At 46.8% G+C, this 19286-nt stretch overlaps 1 protein-coding gene and 1 long non-coding RNA gene across 4 annotated transcripts in view; one reads left to right on the top strand and one right to left on the bottom strand.

Moving 5' to 3' along the window:
• LOC133373796 (uncharacterized) overlaps positions 1–19286 on the top strand; it is a 93059-nt gene that overhangs the window by 59596 nt on the left and 14177 nt on the right. The window contains exons 2-4 of one of the 2 annotated variants that reach the window (XR_009759754.1): positions 3077–3225; positions 7864–7982; positions 17953–18689. This is a non-coding gene — a long non-coding RNA (uncharacterized LOC133373796). Of the gene's footprint in view, positions 1–3076; positions 3226–7863; positions 7983–17952; positions 18690–19286 lie in introns of those variants that run through there. The other variant, XR_009759755.1, reaches the window with a different exon arrangement.
• MAPKAP1 (MAPK associated protein 1) overlaps positions 12308–19286 on the bottom strand; it is a 198172-nt gene continuing 191193 nt past the window's right edge. For both annotated transcript variants that reach the window (XM_061604012.1, XM_061604013.1), the window contains 2 exons: positions 16387–16484; positions 12308–12523 (listed from right to left, as the gene is read on the bottom strand). In XM_061604012.1, the coding sequence (XP_061459996.1) occupies positions 12398–12523; positions 16387–16484 (224 nt within the window). In that variant the 3' untranslated portion in view covers positions 12308–12397. The remainder of the gene's footprint in view (positions 12524–16386; positions 16485–19286) is intronic.

Below are 19286 nucleotides of genomic sequence, written 5' to 3'. Positions count from 1 at the left end.
TGCAAAGCAGTTGCTTTACCATTGAGCTGCAACCCTCCCCCAAAGTTAGGCAACATAGAAAGCTGGCTTATACTGAGTCAGGCTATTGGTCCATGTAGCTCAGTATTGTCTACACTGACTGGCAGCGGCTTTCCAGTATTTCAAGCAGGATTCTCTCCTAGTCCTACATGGAGATGCCAGGGGCATTGAACCTGGGACCTTCTGCAACGGAGTTATTGTCCTTCATCTAAAAGTAAAGTAAGACTCCGGTCCTCATGATTCTGAATAGCAGATGCTGGGGATTGACGTTCTGCTGAGCTGCGGCCCTTCCCCAATAGCCCCAACACCACTCTCCTGAGAAACTACCCAGGGATAGTAAGCGCTTCCTTCCGTGCCAGCTCTCGCAGGTTCCCCTGGTTCCACACGGCAGTGGGCACAGCCCTGCTCAGCTGCAGCCACTCTCCCATTTATAAATCACTGCGTCACTCTGCCTGCGTTTTAGCATTTAACGTGCCTTAGTCCATGATCCTTAAAAGCTGAAATTAATGACAACCTTGCCGCTGCTCATTAATAATTGCTTCATTACTGTACGAGGCTGCATCCTCTTGACAATAACGGAGTTTGCCCGGGTATTTCTAATTATCTGGCATCTCAGCTTCCTAATGGAGCCCCCCCAGAATTCCTTTCTGTCGGAAGATTATGGCCACGGCCCGAACGACACAGCACAGGACAGGCCCTGTTACCTTCTTGCAACACCAGTCTTTATTCATCAGTCACGGACGGAGGGGGGGGAAAAGGCGATTAACTGTGGGGGACGGACATATCCTCTCATTGCTCAGTCCTATACATGTCTATTCAGAAGCAGAGAGGAGGGGGGGATTCAGTTCAGCTAATTTTCATTGCTTTATTTTACGCACAGTGCCATGTGCATCTGATGGCGCTGTATAAATAAATAGATGAAGACGTTGAAAACAATAAAAATTTGCACTTCAAGGCGAACCCACCGTGTCTGCTGCAACAGTATGCAAACGGAAACACAGCCGTTCTTCACGATTGCATAATGCATTGTATGTATTTTAATTGTTTTATGCATTTTAGTTTGCTGTAATGTTTGTGTTTTTATTGTGTATTTTACTATATATGTGTGCTATTTTATTGTAGGCTCCCTGAGTGCCCTATTGTAGGGTAGAAGGGCGGGATAGGAATATTTTAGATAAATAAATAAATCCTCACTTCTCCAAATTTGGCACTGCTGCTCTCCTGCCAAATAATGTACATAAGAATGCATGTGCTAGGGTAAAATGTGTGCAGAAATACAAATATTAGAGAAAGCAACTTACAAATGTGTGATATATTAAGCAAAGTGGCATACAAAAATTTGTATATTAGGAGAAATTCGGGGAAAGGGTGCAGCTCAGTGGCAGGTGGTCTCCTGGCGGCATCACTAGGTAGGACTGGGAGACACTCCTTGCCTAAAACCCTGCAAAGCGGCTGCCAGTCAGTGCAGACACTACTGAGTTAGATGGGCCAACGATTTGGCCCAGTATAGCACCGTTTGTGCACTAAAATGCTGATGAATTTTCATAAGGATTTTTTAAAAAAGTTTTTGCAAACAGATGTGGAAATGTGGAGAACTGTACTTAAGGTCGGGAAAAAGCATCCTAATTGAAACATCCAGTCTCCAACGGCAGCCCCAAGTATAACACATTGCAGTAATCTAGCCGGGAAGTTACCAAAGCAGTGGATCACTGTGGCCAGGTGAAAGATTTGCCAAACCTCTTTAGAAAGTAGAAAGAATCCAAAGGAAGGGAGAAAGCAAGAAAAAGCAAGCCTTGTTTGCAAGTTGACGGTTGATCTTTCATCCCTTTTGGGGGCAACCACCAGCTCAGCTATCATGATGCCAGCATCACTGGCCTGTTCAGAGGCCCAGCAGTCGCTTTTGCAAGTTAGCAGGGGAGAGCTGGCGGAGGCTTTCGCTATGCTAAAATTCCAGCGGCCCTCCCATCTCGGGGGGGGGGGAGTTGAGGGGTGTGTAGCTGGAATTACAACCTATTCAGGTAATTAGCAAAATTCAGAGCAGACAGATTTCAGCTTGTGCTGCTGGAACTTGTCACAGGGGACCCACTAATTAAGCCAGCTTTGGAGATGGCTGCAATCGCTGCCACAGCAGAACAGAAACGCCGTCTGCAGCTCCTTGGGGGTGGGGGTGCAGGGGAGGGCTTCTGCTACCTTCTCTTGTCCCCAAAATGCTATTCTGGTAACATACCCAAGTAAAGAGTCGCTTTTTGCTACCAAAGCGGCACAATCCCCGCAATTGGGGGCAGTCCCCCAGATGCCGGCGAGAGGTGTTCCCTGTGCCCCGAGGTCTGATGTCCTTCATCGACGACTCAAGGGGCTCACGGCACTGTATTCCTTTCCTGCGCTTGCTGTGCGTACAAGTAGGGATGGGCAACGAACTTAGTTCGCATTTAAGGCGAATCTGTCAAATCCGCACTTTCCGAAAAAACATGAGAACCCAAAAATCGGCCATCTTTTGAAAGTTGCACTTATGCGAATTTTGCAATGCAGTTCTCTAACCAAACGGTATTTACAAAAAATGTATGTATTAGGCAAAAGTGTGCATAAAAAGGAATATGTTAGTGAAAACAGCAAAGAAACATCCATTACCTTAGGAAAAATGGCTTCCAAAAATGTGTACATTAGTCAAAACTGCAGACGAAGATGTGTTTGTTGTTGTTATGTGCCTCCAAGTTGATTATGACTTATGGCGACCCTATGAATCAGCGACCTCCAAGAGCATCTGTCGTGAACCACCCTGCTCAGATCTTGTAAGTTCAGGTCTGTGGCTTCCTTTATGGAATCAATCCATCTCTTGTTTGGCCTTCCTCTTTTTCTACTCCCTTCTGTTTTTCCCAGCATTATTGTCTTTTCTAGTGAATCATGTCTTCTCATGATGTGTCCAAAGTATGATAACCTCAGTTTCATCCTTTTAGCTTCTAGTGACAGTTCTGGTTTAATTTGTTCTAACACCCAAGGAGGAGAAATTTGCACTAAAATGCTGGAGGATTTTCTCTAATTTTTTCTTTCCCCCCCAAAGGAAATCTGCAAATGGCTGTGAATGCAGAGAACTGAATTTTAGATTGGAAAACATGAGAAACAGAGAGAACAGAAATGGACAGATCCTTCTGCCTCTACGTACCAGGGCAAACGTGCATTCCAGTACACCCTCAGCTTAAAAAATGAAAGGTAATTTCCATTAGGGATGCGGACAGAAATTTGATTCAGTTTGTATTTAAAGGTGAACCGACCTCATTTGAAAACAATACATGGACCAAAAATGGAGCCATCCTTCAAAACTGTGCACTTAATCAGAATTTAGTAATGCATTTCTCCATGTTACTGGAGAATGTAACATGTGCATACAGTATATTACTGGAATAACGTACCAAACTCCATTATATTCAGGAAAACTGCTTTGCAAAAAATGTGTCATTAGGCAAAATTGCTTGTCAGAATGTGTCCGCTAGGAGAAAATCACACTAAAATGCTGAAGAATTTTCACGAGAAGTTTTGTTTAAAAAACCACAAAATGTGGAAATGTGAAAAACTGAAGAAGGCTGGAGGAACAAAGGGAAACTGAAATTACTGGATTCACCCACCCCTAGTTCCTACAGAGCCAAATGCAGATTCTCATCAGGAAACATACTTCTCTCACGCATCCCTTTGTTAGAAGTTCATTGTTGTGATATGCCTTCAAGTCAATTGTGACTTATGGCGACCCTATGAATCTTTTTTGGATGTATTCACAGGGTTTTCACGGTAAGAGGTATTCAGAGGTGGTTTGCCATTGCCTTCCTCCAAGCCTACGGCACCCGGTATTCCCAGGCGTTTTCCCATCCAAGTAATAACCAGGCCTGACCCTGCCTAGCTTCCCACATCAGGCGGGTTCAGGGTAGTAAGGCTGTAAGCTTAGAAGTTCATACTCTGAATATAATCTTTCAGCCGGGGGTCACCAGAGTGGTGCTCTCCAGATCCGGTTGGGATGGCAACTCCCATCACCCCTGAAGATTGGCCGTGCTGGGTGGAGCTGAGGGGGGCTGGAGCCCAAGAAACATCTGCAGGGCCTCACTTTGGGTACCCCTGCTGTAAGGGGCTGCTCCTTCCTCTTCCTGTAGTCCTCGGCTTAGTCCCTCCGTGGCCACCTTCCTGGGCAAAAGCAACATGGAAGCTGTTGAGGGACTAAGTAATCAGCTGAAACACTGACGTGCTTTCCTTTGTATTTATTTTTACTTGCCTTTGTTGTGTCTCTCCTGTGTTTGTTCTTTAGGATTTGTAGCCTTTTTCAAAAAACAAACACCAAAATTAATACACATTAATTGAAAAAAGAAGATACATCTAGTCCAGTATCCTGCCTCCCAGGTGCTTCTGGGAATGCCACAAGCAGGATGTGAGCACAATAGTTTTTTATCCATCCTCTGCATCTCGTATTCAAAGGTAGACTGTCCTTTCATATGGAGGGTCTGTATAGCTATTATGGATACTAACCCATCAGCGGACCCTTTTCCCCCGCACCAAGAATTAATCTAATTCCCTTTTAAAGCCAATACAACAGCCCTGTAGGGTAGGTCTGTATTATTAAAAATAATTTTAAAAGCCATTGCAGATGGAGGAGATGAGGCTGAGAGCCACCGGCTTGCTTTGGGCCAATTAGCTGCAGGGGTAACCAATGTAATGCCCTCCAGATGTTGTTATTAGATTCCAGCTCCCATCACCCTTGATAGTTGGCCACGCAGGCTGGAGCTGATGGGTTGCAGTCCAGCAACATCTGGAGGGTGCCTTGTTGGCTATCGCTGACCTAGTGAGTGCATGGCTAAGGCCAAATAAGGTGTTGTATTTGAATTGTGGATTTCCCAGCTCACATTCTAATAGCTGGCAAAATCTCTTGTGGCTCAGACCATGCTAAGGAAATATTGACAAAACAGACCTGGCTTGAGGCCTAAAAGCTACCCCAGGAAAAGTCCTCTTTTATGGGAGGTGTTTGGAAACAGGTTTGTGTTCAAGGAAAGGCTTGTTTAATTTAAACATTGCTTCCCACAACCAAAAGTCCCAAAACAATTTACAAGAAGAATAAAATACAGTAACAAAAATAGATGTATGTATTAAAAACATAACTGCAGTGAAAACATCCTATCATTGGTGCTGCCCAAATGCTTGGGAAAACAAAAATGACTTTCCTTGGTGCTGAAATGATGACAAGCTTGGCGCCAGACAGGTCTCCCTGGGGCCAGCATTCAACAGCTGGGAAGCTACTAAAGAAAAGGCCCCCTCTCTTGTCACCACCACCTTGCAGATGTGTGCAGATGTGTCTTACACGGCAGGGCAGTTTATAAAATTATTCAGGGTTTGGAGAAAATAAAGCAAGAGAGACCGTCCCCTCCGTGATACTAAAACTTGGTGGTACCAAAAAAACTGAGTAGCCACGGATTCGGGACAGATAAAAGGTTTTGTTCCTACAGTGCATAATCTAGTATAATATATTTTGGAAAGTTGATTGATCGCTGTGCATTTGAACACCTCTGAAACTTTTGTGTCCAAATTTTGCATGTTTGTTACAAAGACCAAAGAGCAAGTTTTCATCTGTTTGGATACAATTGGGCACCATTTTGAATCAAGATGTTGGGCTGAACCTTTCAAACCTGCACTAATTTTAAGTACTGATTTCCAAAATACACTGATTTTTTGGGGGGAGGGGGTTTCTTAGAATTCCCAAACAAGACTGCTAGTTCATGTATGATTTGCTACCCCGATATTTGGTGATGGCCACCAGTTTTAAATGGCTTTAAAAGGGAATTAGATTAATCCTTGGAGAAGGAGAATATTTGCTGATGAGTCAGTAATCATAATAGTTAAATAGACCCTCAATGTGCAGGGGCAGGCTACCTTTGAGTAATAGATACTGAGGACAAATCATGGAAAAAGGCTATTGTGCTCATGTCCTCCTTGTGGGCTTCTCAAAGGCATCTGGTTGGCTGCTTTGCAAAGCCGGATGCTGGACTAGACATATTTTGTTCCAATTATTTTTTAATAATTTTGCTTTTTAAAAAAGGCTAAAAATCCTAAATATCAAACACGTGAGAGAAATGCCCCAGAATTACAACAAAGGTAATAAATAAAATGTAAAACAAAAGTCAGTGTTTAGTCTAATTATTCTGTCTCTCTTCTTAAGTTCCAGTGTGTAACATAGAATATCTTTTAGTGTCAAATCTTTTAGCTATTAAAAGAGTTCTATAGGCCAGATATCTCTTTGACCTGCTCCAGCGGAACTCTTTTTATGACCGTATGAAAAGGGGTTTTAGACACACTCGTGGAGAGTAGACATATTGATGGCTACTAACCATGACAGTTAAGGGAGCTTCCAGGTTCAGGAGCACTCTACCTCTGAATGCCAATTGCCAAAAAGCAACTGTAGGAGAGGGCTATTGCCTTCAGTGCCCCACCAGTGGGCTTTTTGTAGGCATCTGGTTGGCCACTGTGGATTGCTGGACTAGATAGGCCTGATCCAGCAACTGCTCTAAGTCCTAAGTTAGATACACAATCTCTTTTGACAGAAATCATGAGACCAAAGCAATTCAGTGTGGGCGGCTAAAGAAACCCGCAAAGGACAAGCCAGGGCAGGAATAATCCTTCATCCTTTGTCAAGATCCTTGGAGAAATGAATCTGGCAGTAGTCACAGTGGGAATTAGCCACACCTTCCCTGGGATGGGCTTGCTTGTTCCCAAACATCTCTCGGGAGGAGATGCTAACTTCGCCCGGGTCCTCTCCCCTCGGCACACCTGATGGCAGCCCTCCTCATTTGCTGTTTTTTCCCTTTTAAATCTATTGTGACTTGTCAGAAAAAGTGAATAAATGAGGGCATTATTTTTTCATTTTGGAGCTGAGCGTCTGTTTGCCTAATCAAGAGAGAGAGCCAGGAAAGTCAACCACGGTTGACGCGCACATTTTATTTAACTTTTCCTCTGTCAAAAGGAGTTTAAATGTGTAATGAACAGGCCGCAGCGATTTGAAATATAATCCCATTACTCTGATGAGATTACCAAGGCTGGGAGAGTTCACAAATCATGCTTAGGGGTTTTTATAGCCAACATCACCCTGTTGAGGTTTTTACATTTAAGGCAAGAGGTGTGGAGGAAGAATAAAGTACGACAAGGAGTCCTGCTTTAACCATTTGCTCACCTGGCCTGGAGGCAGCCAGCTCTCTGCCTGCCTCCCAAGGAAGGAGTGGGCTGGGCAAGGGTGTGTGATAAGATCCGTCTCTGTGCTGGCTCCAAAGGCTGGCCTTCCCCAGACTAGGCTTGGACCTGCAGCAGTCTGAGGCGGTAGAGTCCTCAGGTGCTGGAAAGGACTCTACCACCTCAGCCTCCCTAAGGCTAGGCCTGGACCTGCAGCAGTCTGAGGCGGTAGAGTACCAAGGTAGTGGAAAATACTGAACCACTGCAGCTTCCCTCAGCAGACTGAGGTGGTACAGTCCCAAAATAGGAGAAGCGACTCTGCTACATCAGTCTTTTTGTCCAACAGGTCTGGCCAGTATCCTGAAAGTACACTCTACCGCATCTTCCCCACCTGGTGCCCTCCAGATGCTTTGGATTACAACTCCCATCAGCCCCAGCCAACACATCCTTGGTCCTGTAGACCAAAACACGAGGAGGGCACTAGGTTGGGGAAGGTTATTTTAGCATATGCCTCAGAATACTCTCAGGCAACTCCTTACTGGCAGAAAACTAGCACAAATGAGGGTTGGGCAGGCTAGTCTACAACCCCTGTGGATGCAGTTTTCTCCTTGCAGGATTTATTATGAACAGTATTATTATTATTTTGCATGGTAGAGCATTCAAAGAGGCACGTCCCCACCCGCCTTTGGAGTCTGTCGTCTCATTTTGCTGCATACGTCGACTCAATGTGACAACCTTGCTGTGAGGAATTGCAGTAGACAAGCCCATTTGCGGTAGGTAATTTATTCGTTACAAGGCATAGAATTCACTGTCCTGAGAAAGCTATTACTACATTTTTATAAAAAGTAAGTTTCTAGTCCATATGGCTGTGGCGGGAAGCTTGGAAATGCATGGGCCATGCCAGGTGAAAGCAGAAAAGCCAGACAGGTCCTGAACGCGACACCCTGCATCCTAGTGTCAGACAACTGAGACTTGCTATGGCTATTAAGATTTTATTACCATCTTCAAGACTTATCTGTGGCCATATGGCCTAGGACCTTGGAAAAGAAAGCCAAAATTCTGTGCCTTTCCTTTTAATCCTGAACCAGAGTCTCCCCGTCACCCTCTGGTTATTGCCGTTGTAACTTGTTTTGGGGGTTCAGCACTTCATAGCCGTGGTTTGCAGACCACCTTCTGGGGGAACAGAAGCGTATCAAGGGTTCTCCAGTGAGAAGGTCAATAGCGGCGGCCACATTTTCTCAGAAAAGCAGTGTCAGATCTTCCCTTGACACGTGCTATCATGAGGGAGGGCTGATCCATTTTCGGATGCAGTCTCAGTCCACATGACACAGTGGTATGACCCAGTAGGCCGGGCCGCCAACAGACTGTTGATGCTCCCCATGGATACTCCCATAATCCTCTGCAATAAGCCAGGAAGGAGGGGGCAAGGTTCCGGAGGAGATGTGTAGAGGATCCTCAGCAAACAAAGCTGACTGGGATGGGGGGGAGGAAGGGATCCCTGAAAGCAGGAAGTTTGAGAGCCGCTGCTTTTTAGGAAACCTCCAGAGAGAGCCCCCCCTCCTTTGGTGCATCGTAAAACCCCTTTGCCTGCTCCGAGTTGAGGCAGAGGCTGTGAAGGTGGCCACGTGGCATTCGGGACGATGATTTAAGCAGCATTAATTTTTAGCTTGCAGCTCCCTCCTGAAATGTAGCAACAACTCCAGGAGGCAGATTCCTCTGGAAATTCATGGTTCCATTACAGACGTGTCTCCATGAATAACTGCCCCCATTAATCTTTACCGGGCTGCACCCAAGCATTGCCTTAATGAGGTTCCTTCCTCTGGCTTCTCCCAGAGGGTGGGTTGGAGAGCCTGGACTTCCCATACCCCCGGCAGAAAGTGCTCTGAACTTTGTTGAGGCCTCCCAAGGAGAAGTCTGACGGGGAACGAGTTCCTGCCACACAATGTCCCAGTAAGTGGGTGGCCGAAAGGCCAAATAAATTTCAAAACAACCAGTAAACAGCCCAGCCTTGCAATTTAGCACCAGTGGAAAGTAAAAAAACAGCCTCCCAGAGATCAGATGGGTCTCTCCACTGCCCTGGAGCTGGAGCCTCCATAGCGCTGCCCTGAGTTTACAGTCAGTCATGCTATGACAGCTCTCTTTCTCTCCGATTGACTGGCTTGAAAAGAAACAGGTTCATCAAAGGCAAAAAGGAAAGTCACCATAGTGCTGGCTTATTCACCAGAAGGCAGAACTATGGTGTCTGCATATGCAGCTCTTAATTTCCTCTCAAGAGCTGAACTGCCAGCCTGCTGAACATACCACAAATATATGTGTTGATGGTTAGTCACCCTCCAAATGTTGCCCTTCATCTCCAGCCAGGAGTCTAGAAATGTCTGGAGGGCATATTGTTGGCTCCCCCTGCAACTAAGTGGTCCTAAGGAAGCCAGTGTCTCTCAGCCTCAGCAATGACTTTTTATTTTCAGTAATACAGACCTACCCTACAGGGCTCTTGCAATGGCTACTGAGGCTTAGTGTAAACACGTTGGAGGACAGGGTTGGATTGAGATTGGATGATGGGCTGTACCACTTCAAGCAGCAGGTGGGGAAGATTGCTGTTTTGAATGCTTCTGCCCCCCCCCCCCCCGCCTGCAAAAGGTAAAAGGATCACACCAGAACGACAGGTTCCATCATGACCTTTGGCCAGCTTGGCTAGATTTCTATTCACAGGGAGATTTTTAATGTGTGTGTTTTTTTAGCATAGCTGAACATTGAAAAACAACCCTTCCGGTATCCAGTTTAGCATTCTCATTCTGTTGCATGCAACATCCAGAATAGACAGTGTGATTCCACTGGATAGTCTATCCTGGGGCAGCTTATTTATTTAGAGAAACTTCAGAAACTGCAGGGGTGCAGTGGAAGGGATGGGAAGTGCTATAAAAACCCAACAATAATTATGGTCACCCTCCCTCTCCCCTCCCCCCCAATCCCTTGAATGGAGAGGAGTTTAATCCTTCTCTGTCAAGAATAGCTAACTTTGGTTAAGCTGAAGTGAGGCAACCAGAGAGAATTCTGGGAGCCTGTGGCTTCCTTAAGATTCCCTGCTGGGGAAGATCTGAAGCTCAGTGTCAGACATGCAATTTACAACCTTGCAAGGAAATGCAACTGATTCTTAGGTGTTGCCCCTTATCAGCTTCCTGGGATTAAAAGTCAGGAAGAGGGGATGTTGTAGATCGGACTCCTGGATGATGCTGTCTCGCTCTCTCAATCTTCAAAGACTTCAAAGGAAGGGATCCCCAGCAGGGGCGGGATATGGCTATTTACGGGGGGCCCCTCCTTGTTGAGGAAAAGAAACCCATAAATATGAAGAAGGTTATTTCCAAAGGGAGTTCCCTCTTCTTCCATCTACCTCGACTCGCTGATGTGTAACAGGGACAGCCGTTTGGGAACCCGGCTGCTCCAGAAAGGAATAGCGTTACCTGGATGTAAGTATAGGATCCTAGCTAGGATAAGTCTTTCTTTTGTTTCGTGTCTCTATTTAACATCTCTCCTTTTGTTATGCCAATGACCGTGTGTAGCCTGAGGGTGATTAGCTTTAAGGAATCAAACTGCTATTTCTCCTCTTGTATATACCAACGTATATACTCTTAAATAAACAATCTTTGTATAAAAGGTGTGTATTGGCTTGGAACTAAGGATTCTAAACCTAGTGCTGGAAGGCTGAACGCTACGGATTGATTAGTGAGGGTAAATCCCTCTAAGATCACATAGTTCTCTGAGGTCCCTTCACTCAGGGGAAGAATTTAGAAAGAAGGGTGGTGGCAGTGAATACCAGGGATAATTTCTTCTGTGGAAAGGGAGGAGTGTGCCTGAGAAGTGGGAACCCAGTGGGGTGGGGACTGTTCTCAGAAGCAAAGAACCCCCTTGGAGTACAGAGGGCAAGGAACCCCAGGGGGATGGATCTTTGACATTCTCCACATGGAGAGATTCGGTCTGTATCTCCCTGTCTGCTGACTACAACTCTGGCCCACCCAAGGGATGGATCAATCTTACCAATTTCAGTTCTCTCAGGTTCCAGTCATTTTTCCAGTCTTAAATTCGGTTCTCCACATTTCTGTAGCAATTTGTAATTTTTTTTTTAAATCCACATGAAAAATTAGCGTTTTAGTACCCACTTCTCATAATCAACACAGGTTTGACTAATATACACATTTTGCAAGCGGTTTCCCCTCATATAATGCATTTTTGTATGTTTTCATTAATATATGCATTTCATGCACACTTTCTCTTGATATATCCATTTCTGTACACACTGGTTGGCTGGGAAACTGCATGGCAAAATTTGGAGAACTGTGGATTTCAAAGGATACCTGCGTGCCGCTTCACATACAGGTTTGAGAAGTGCAAATTAGGGAGTTTCTCATTAAAATGCAAAGAAAATTGAATATCTCCCCCCCCCCACCAGCTCTCATGAAAAATCCAGGGAATGGACGATTGAGATACGTGTGTGTGTGTTTCAGAAAAGAAAGAAAATTGGACTGAAGGAAAACAGAGCATGCAGTTCACTTAAAAAGCCCACTGAAGTTAGGATCACAATAAGAGCAGCCGAATTTTCCATCCTTGACCACACCACTGAAAGAACCAGTCACTGAAATTAGACCTTGAGAAAGAGTACACCTGGTTTATTAGTAGTAAAAATTGATACATTTCTCCTACAAGTTTGTTTGTTTTTAAGAAACTGGATCAGGTCACAAGCGATAAATGTTTGTGGGCATTGTTGGTGTGTGTGCGTGTGTGTAGGGCATTCGGTTTTTTAACCTCCGGATGTTTTTGCGGACCCTTTGGCCAGCCCGCCGGCGGCTTTCCTTACAACTGTACCATAGAGAGTTCTAGAAAAACAAACAAACGAGATGTCAGGCCTAGAGGGGCCTCTTCTCGGCCCCAGCTAGAGGCCTAGCAAGCCTGGCTATGTCCTCTTTCGGGTTGATATGGCTCTTTGTTTCCGTCAAGGGGCGATGCCCGTTGCCAAACGTGGCTCAGGTGTGCCAACCTGTAAAAGAACAACTTCTGCCCTGGTTGGCCACTGGCCGTTAGCAGCCAGAGCTCACGAGTCCCTCTCGTCCCAAGCTGTTGGGGGGGGGGGGCATCTCTTGCTTTGTCCCTAAGCAGGGCAGCGTCTCTTCAGTTTGGCTCCAGACCAGCCTTGACTTCACTGCTGCCCTGATTTCTTCTCCTTCTGGAAGCTGAAGCTGGTCCTTCGACTCAATTTTCTTTGCTTCTGAGCCAAGTAATCTGCTCGTGCTGTGCTGGCACGGGATTCGAGGATATAGTTCACCTAAAATAAACAAACAGACAAAAGACAGAGAAAGAGGCGTTTCACTTCCAAGGAGGCAGCATGAGGAGACGCTTGCCAGGGCTTAACTAACTGCAACGGCGTCTTCACACGGGACATTATCTCGCCATTTCCTAAGCATGCTTACCTGGAAACAAAGTCCCGTTGATTTCAAACGGGGCTTGCTTCACTGTAGGCAGGATTGGAACCTACAAGGGGGGGTTGTGCGTGTGCCTGCCTTGCCCTGTTCATGCATGTTTGTGAACAGCTATAACAAAACGTTGACCCTGTTTCTTGAGAGCTGCCCCAAGCAGTAGATTGTTATCCCACGTTTCGGCTTTAAAACCTCACCCACTTACCCCTGGAAAATTATCGTCCTCAGGCTTGGCTTCTGACATTGGCTCATTCTTCATGTGGACTAGAAGCTTACTTTCTTATATGACATCAACCACCCCCTCCTTCAAAGCAAAAGCAGAGTTTCTCAGGATGCTGAATTCTGAGCCTGATACCACACTGTGTGTTTGGGTGGGTGGGGGGCTGAACCTTGCTCTGCCCATATGTTAAATTCTGGGTGTAAGGCCCAAGGCATCTTGTGAACCCATTGAAAGACAGTGTTGCTGGATCGGGCCACACAGGAGTAAATGGCCTTCCAGAGGATGAGTAGACCACAACACTCATAATCAGGAAGCCTGGTCCGATTTCCTAAAAGGCCAAACTACATGCTACACCCACAAGCCATGAATAACCTTAGCCTGATAGCTCCTTCTCTGTTTTAAAGCTCCTTCAAGAGGGGGTGATTTTGGCAGCAAAGAAGGGGGATGCGTAACCCTTTCCATGCCAGATGTGTTACTCCTAAAAGTCTTGCAAACACAAGTTTATAACTCAGAGGGTTCTTGAAGTTTCAGGGGGAAAGTGTGTGCCAGGGAAAGGATTAAGCACCCTCTCCCTCCCAGAACCCTTTCTGCTGCAAAATCACCCCCCCCCACCCTCTTCCCTTGTGGCCTGCACTTACCAACCCTGATTGGTTGGGCTTTTTTCCTTCGGCTCTAAGGATCCCTCTTTAGTGGCTGCTGTGATTTTCCCAGTTGTTGTTTCCAACTGGCTATTTTAATTGTGTTTCTTGAGTTGTTTTTAATCAGGTTTTGAGTTATTATTACTATTTACATAAATTACTTCAGGCAGAGGAAAAGCCGCACAGAATTACTTATAAGCAAAGCAAACAAAAGATGTAATCTTAATCCTTGCATCTTGCAGGGGCTGGCTGTCTACATGACTTTCACTCTTCCAATTCTGTTCCTTCCCTCCATTCCCAAATTCTCTCTCTCTCCTTCCCCCCCCCCCACTTAGGCGAGTGGGTGGGAAGGGCAATGGGAAGAGCCAAGGGGGTCTGTAGTGGGAGGAGCTGGCTTTGTTACTGGAAAAAGTAAATACCTTAAGAACATAAGAAGCGCCCGGCTGCTGGCTCAGGCCAAGAGACCATCTAGTCCATCCTTCTGTTCTCACAGTGGCCAGCGCAGGACCTGAGCACAAGAGCACTCTGCCCAGGAACTGGTATTTAGACGGTGGAGGCAGAGCACAGCTTCCCGAGAGGTGGGGCTACAGGCAGAATGACTTGGCTCTGCCTGCCATTGGCTCGGGCGCCACCTGCTGTTTGGGCCAATGGCCCATCTAGTCCAGCCACCTGTTCTCCCAGCGGGCAACCAGAGGCCCCAATGGGAAGCCTGCAAGCAGGACCTGAGCGCAACGGCACTCTCCCCACTTATGATTCGCAACAACTGGTATTCAGAGGCAGCGCATAGCCATCGTGGCTAGTAGCCCTTGATAGCCTTCTCCTCCGTGATTCCATCCCCTCCCTTCAACCAAACCTGCCTTTTTAGGGTTCGAAAAAAGCAACGATGAAAATCCTCCTGGGGTTGCATGAACTTCCACAGAAACGCAAGCGGCTACGTTGAACAGAAAGGAGGGAAACGGCATGTTGGCGATGGAAGTTTGTGCCAAGCTCTCCCTGCTTGGGTAGTGGACAAGAACCGAGATTCCTTAGCGTATGTCATTTATAGAGCACTTCTGTAAGCTTTACACGGGAAAAACCGTTAAGGATGGGAAATGGCACATAAAGCTTATCGCTCGAAAATTTTAAATTGCCATAAAAATAATAGATGGCAGAAAGTTCCGTTTAACCTTCGTTTCGGAAAGTAAATCAACCAGGGTGTATGGCAAGCTGTATTTCCTTAAAAAAAAACACCCACCTAAAACTAAACAGTATAAAAGGATTAAGAAGAGAGATCTTGAAAAAAATTAATAAATGCAAACAGCTGGATGGAAAGACAGCGTGAGGGACAGAGACCTGCTGATGGCAGGACTAATGCAAAGGGGAGCAGGGGTGACTGCTTGGAAAGAGCTCAAGTCAGAAAACCAGTCCCCAAAAGTTACTCAGATGGCAAGAGCAGGCTCAGACTTTTAATGGACCGCTCTTGAAATCTTTTGGGTAAGACGAATGGCGGCAATAAAGGCCAGGCACGAGCGCAGTGGCATGCATGTTTAAATGTTCCACACACTGCTCAAAGAACGCTCCCATCTGCTAAATCCTGGAAAGGGCTGCAGCTTACCAAGGCCACAGTCTGCAATGTGGGCTTCTGCTGGGCATTTGGGAGCCTTGCCTGGAGCTAAAGGCTGTGGGAGAGGAGTGTTAAAACAGCATTGTTTTCACTTCCAACCAGCAATTCATCGCATCCACCACTCCATACACCGCTGGGGCTGCTGGTCGGAGGAGGAAAGTGCAGGCTGGACAGGCCAGGCCAGAACTGCCACAGACCAGAATCCCCTCCTGCCCTTAGGAGCCAATCCCATGCTGCTGCCTGGTACTACTAGTACTACTGAAATATATATCCCTCCCAATAGGAGCCCAGGGCAGTATAAAGTGCCAGTGCTTGCTGTGCTCCTTGAAGGGGAGACAGGAGGCTGTCTCTTTGGACATCTAGCTGAAGGCTGCACTCCTTTTTTTTGGGGGGGGGAGTAATCTGTTCAGGACTGCATGCCAGCTGTGGGTGGGGCCAAAGCCAGTGGTGGGCGGGGTCAGAGTTAAAAGCAGGCAGACTTCATTTTCTCTCTCTCACCCGCTTTTTTTCTTTCTTCTTCTGCTGCCCCCTTTCATCTCTCTCTCTCTCTCTCTCTGACACCCCTTTTTTCTTTATGTCTACCAGATCCTCCCCTCTCCTCCTTTCTTCCTAGCAGCCCAGAGAGTCGCCAGGAGAGGGACAGATCACTCTTGCTGGAGGTTCTGCACTGATGGCTTCCAGAGGTCTTTTGAAATTAGGCCAAGGGGCTTCACAAAATCAGGGTCAGATGTGGCCCTAGGGCCGTAGGTTGCCCACGCCTGGCATCCCTGCCCGCTGCCCTGCCATACTACCATATAGTATAGGTTTCACTTCATCCTGCCTGGGCTGAGACACTCCACCCAGGCGGGCCGCCTCGGCTCTCAGTGACCTGCAGCCCCTCCAGTATTTATTTATTTATTCGTTGCATTTGTATACCACCCCATAGCCGAAGTTCTCTGGGCAGTTTACAATTAAAAACATTAAAAACAAATATACAAATTTAAAAACACATTTTTAAAAAAGCAATCTAAAACCACATCCTAAAATGCCTGGGAGAAGAGGAAAGTCTTGACCTGGTGCCGAAAAGATAACAGTGTTGGCGCCAGGCGCACCTTGTCATAAAGATCATTCCATAATTTGGGGGCCACCACTGAGAAGGCCCTTTGTTGGGGGTGCTTCCTCCCCCCGAGAGGGTTGGGTGTTCCCACCCACCAGCTCCCGACAGACACCGAGGAATCAGCCCCCCCCCCCCAATTTTGGGATGCCACCTACCTTCAGCACAATCTCATTGACAGTAGCGGCATCCGACTCAAAGTAGAGATGTTTGTAGTCGTGATTGCTTAGATATGTGAGTTTAAATATTGCATGACCTGTTAAGGAGTTAAAGAGGGAAAGAAACGTGAGGACTGAGATGAATCATAGAATCACAGAGTTGGAAGGGGCCTGTAAGGCCATCAAGTCCCACCCTCTGCTCAATGCAGGAATCCCAATGACAAAATGCAGTGTTTAGAAAAGCCCCCCCTTTTAAAAAAGGTTTAACCTATTCCCTCCCTCCTCAAAACACAATCAAAGTTAAGCCCCATCCATGTAAGTGGGAGAAAGATCCTTCACTTGTTCTTGGAAGAAATTTAAAAGTGTGCCATTTTGGCTAACAGCGCAGGAGAGTCAGAATGAGCTGCTTTCTGAGGAGCCCACCCGCTGTCTTTCTGTCTGAATCCCAGTTCTGGGTGTGTTTCCTGAGTCAAAGAAAGGAAGCTGAGAGAAGAATAAGAGCTCTGTGGCTGGATCAGGCCAGTGGAGCATCTAGTCCAGCCTCCTGTTCCCACAGGGGCCAGCCAGATGCCTCAATGGGGACCCTGAGCACAACAGCACTCTCCCCTCCTGCGGTTTCTAGCAATGGGTATTCAGAAGCATACTGCCTCCAACAGTGGAGGTAGAAGACAGCTGCCAGGGTTACTTTGAACGTAACCATCAGCATGTCATACAGAGAAGCAGCAGGGAGCCTCCTTTGGAGGGTGGGTAATTCTGCGGCACCTTTGCACCGAGCATGATTGCGGGATTCCCTTGCGCTTTATGCAAAGACGGGGCAGGATTTCCGACACCCAGAGGCGGCTGATTGGAAGGAGGTGAGACCTGCAATGCATGCAGAGACTCAGGAAGCAGACTCCTTTGTGGGTAAGCACCTTTGGACTTGCCGGAAGCCCTCCCGCTATTTAATCCATTTCCTCCTCTCAAGAAAACTAGCCCTCTCTCTCTCTCTCTCTCTCTCTCTCTCTGGGTTCCCCAGCAGCCGACAATTTGGGAACAATTGCTCTAAAAAACTTTTCAGCAGAAGCTTGTGGGCATGACAGAAAGTGGAGGGGGAAGAGCACACAGATGGCAGTCTTAGCATACCGTTGGCAGAACAGACGGCGGGAGGGAGCCTGACAGCCTTCCCATGTCATTTCAATTTAAGGCAAGGGGTGGCTCACCAGAGAGGCTGAACTCCCATCAAGAAAAGTTCACTCCCCCCCCTCCTCACCCCCCCCACTGCTTCCCCTCCGGAGGAAAAATGCAAATATCTGTCACACGGCTAGTTGGGTGCTAGCCGGTCCCTGGATTGCATTTCTGCTGAAGCACCCTAGTTAGAAAAAAAAAAAGATGCTGCAAATTGTTCCTGGCGTGTAATTGCCATTGCCTGCAGGAGGGGGGGGGGGGAGAGAGAAAGAGAGGCAGTGGACTTAGCAGCAGCAACAAAAGGCTGATCCACCAAAGGAGGATTGGAGTTGCAAAAAAGTGACACTGGAATACATAAACGCAGTTGTTTGTTTAACCTTTAGCACTGTCAATATTTAACAGGAAATGCGCCTCATCATGGAACAGAAAGAAAGAAAGAAAGCTGCTTGTTTCATGGCTTCTTTAACAGCCTTCTCCTCCTCCACCCGGCTGTCAAGTTGGCAAAGTGCTTTGAACTCAGTGTTGTTTGAAAAGTGGTGGCTGTGGTGGTGGTGACCTTGTGGGCACCCCTCATCCTGCCCCTCCTCTTCTAGCCACGTCCCCTTTGAGCGGACCGACCCGCTGGCTGCACCGGGCCCTCAGAACAGCCTTTCCTGAGGCCGGTGCCCTCCAGATGTCATGGAGCACAAGTCACATCAGCCCCAGCCTGCACAGCTGACTGACGCTCAGGCTGATGGGAGTGGGAGCCCAAGAACCAGGTTGGGGAAGGCTGCCTTTGGAAGTGAAAAAGCTGCCTGCTCGCCATCTTCCTATGTGGGCCACGGTTAAAACCCCTAGAAGAGCTATTCATGCAAACGCATAGCAGGGTGGCCTCCTTTTGAGGGTGGATAATTCTGCTGGTTCTCTGCAATCAGGAATGATTGAATGATCCAACCACCCTTTATCCCGAGGCACAGAAGAGAAGCAGCAAGAAGTACCTCTGAGCATGCATAAAGCACTTCATGCCACTCACGACTACAGAGAAGGAACTTCTTAAAAATATGAAAACAGGGCAGGAGCTTCCGACTGTTTTGATGCTGCAGCCTCTTTTAGGGGCTGGGTTGTTCTGCCATCTCATCTGCTTTTAAAAAAAACTTTTTATTTGTGTCAATTTCATATTGGTTCTAATAATTTTATTGTATGTCGCTTTGGGTTCATTTTTAGGAAGAAAAGTGACTAATAAATTTAATAAATAAATAAATGAAATAAATGCCTTTGACTTTTTTTAGTGGGGAGAGGGACTTTTAAAGCAGTTGGTGCTACCCCCCCCCATGCCACTGGTGAACCTCATTCCAACACTTTGCACCATCCACTCATTTTCACTGTTATTGGGACCGTTTGCTCACGTAAGGCAGACCACTGATGTACAGTTTTACAGATGGGCAACTGAGGCTGCAAGACAGCGGCTTGCTTAAGGGGAAACGTCTATGCCGGATTAATCTGGGAATTGTCAATATTTAAAGCTTGAAGCTAAGGAGGAGAGGTGGCTAAATGTGGACGGATTGTTGCTTGATTAACCAGCTCAGATGGCTGATCTTACGAAACTGCCTGGCAGAGATGGAGGGGAGAGGGAGAAACTGGCACTTCTAGTTCAAACATAGCCCCCCCCCCTCCAGCAGCATCAGCTGGTATATCGTTGGGCTAAGAGCAGTTATATGAATCAGGAAATCCCTGGTCTAAATGTCACCTTTGCTATT

This window comes from Rhineura floridana, chromosome 20 (assembly GCF_030035675.1).
Source record: "Rhineura floridana isolate rRhiFlo1 chromosome 20, rRhiFlo1.hap2, whole genome shotgun sequence".
Taxonomy (NCBI): domain Eukaryota; kingdom Metazoa; phylum Chordata; class Lepidosauria; order Squamata; family Rhineuridae; genus Rhineura; species Rhineura floridana.
This window is presented reverse-complemented; position numbering and strand designations above follow the sequence as displayed.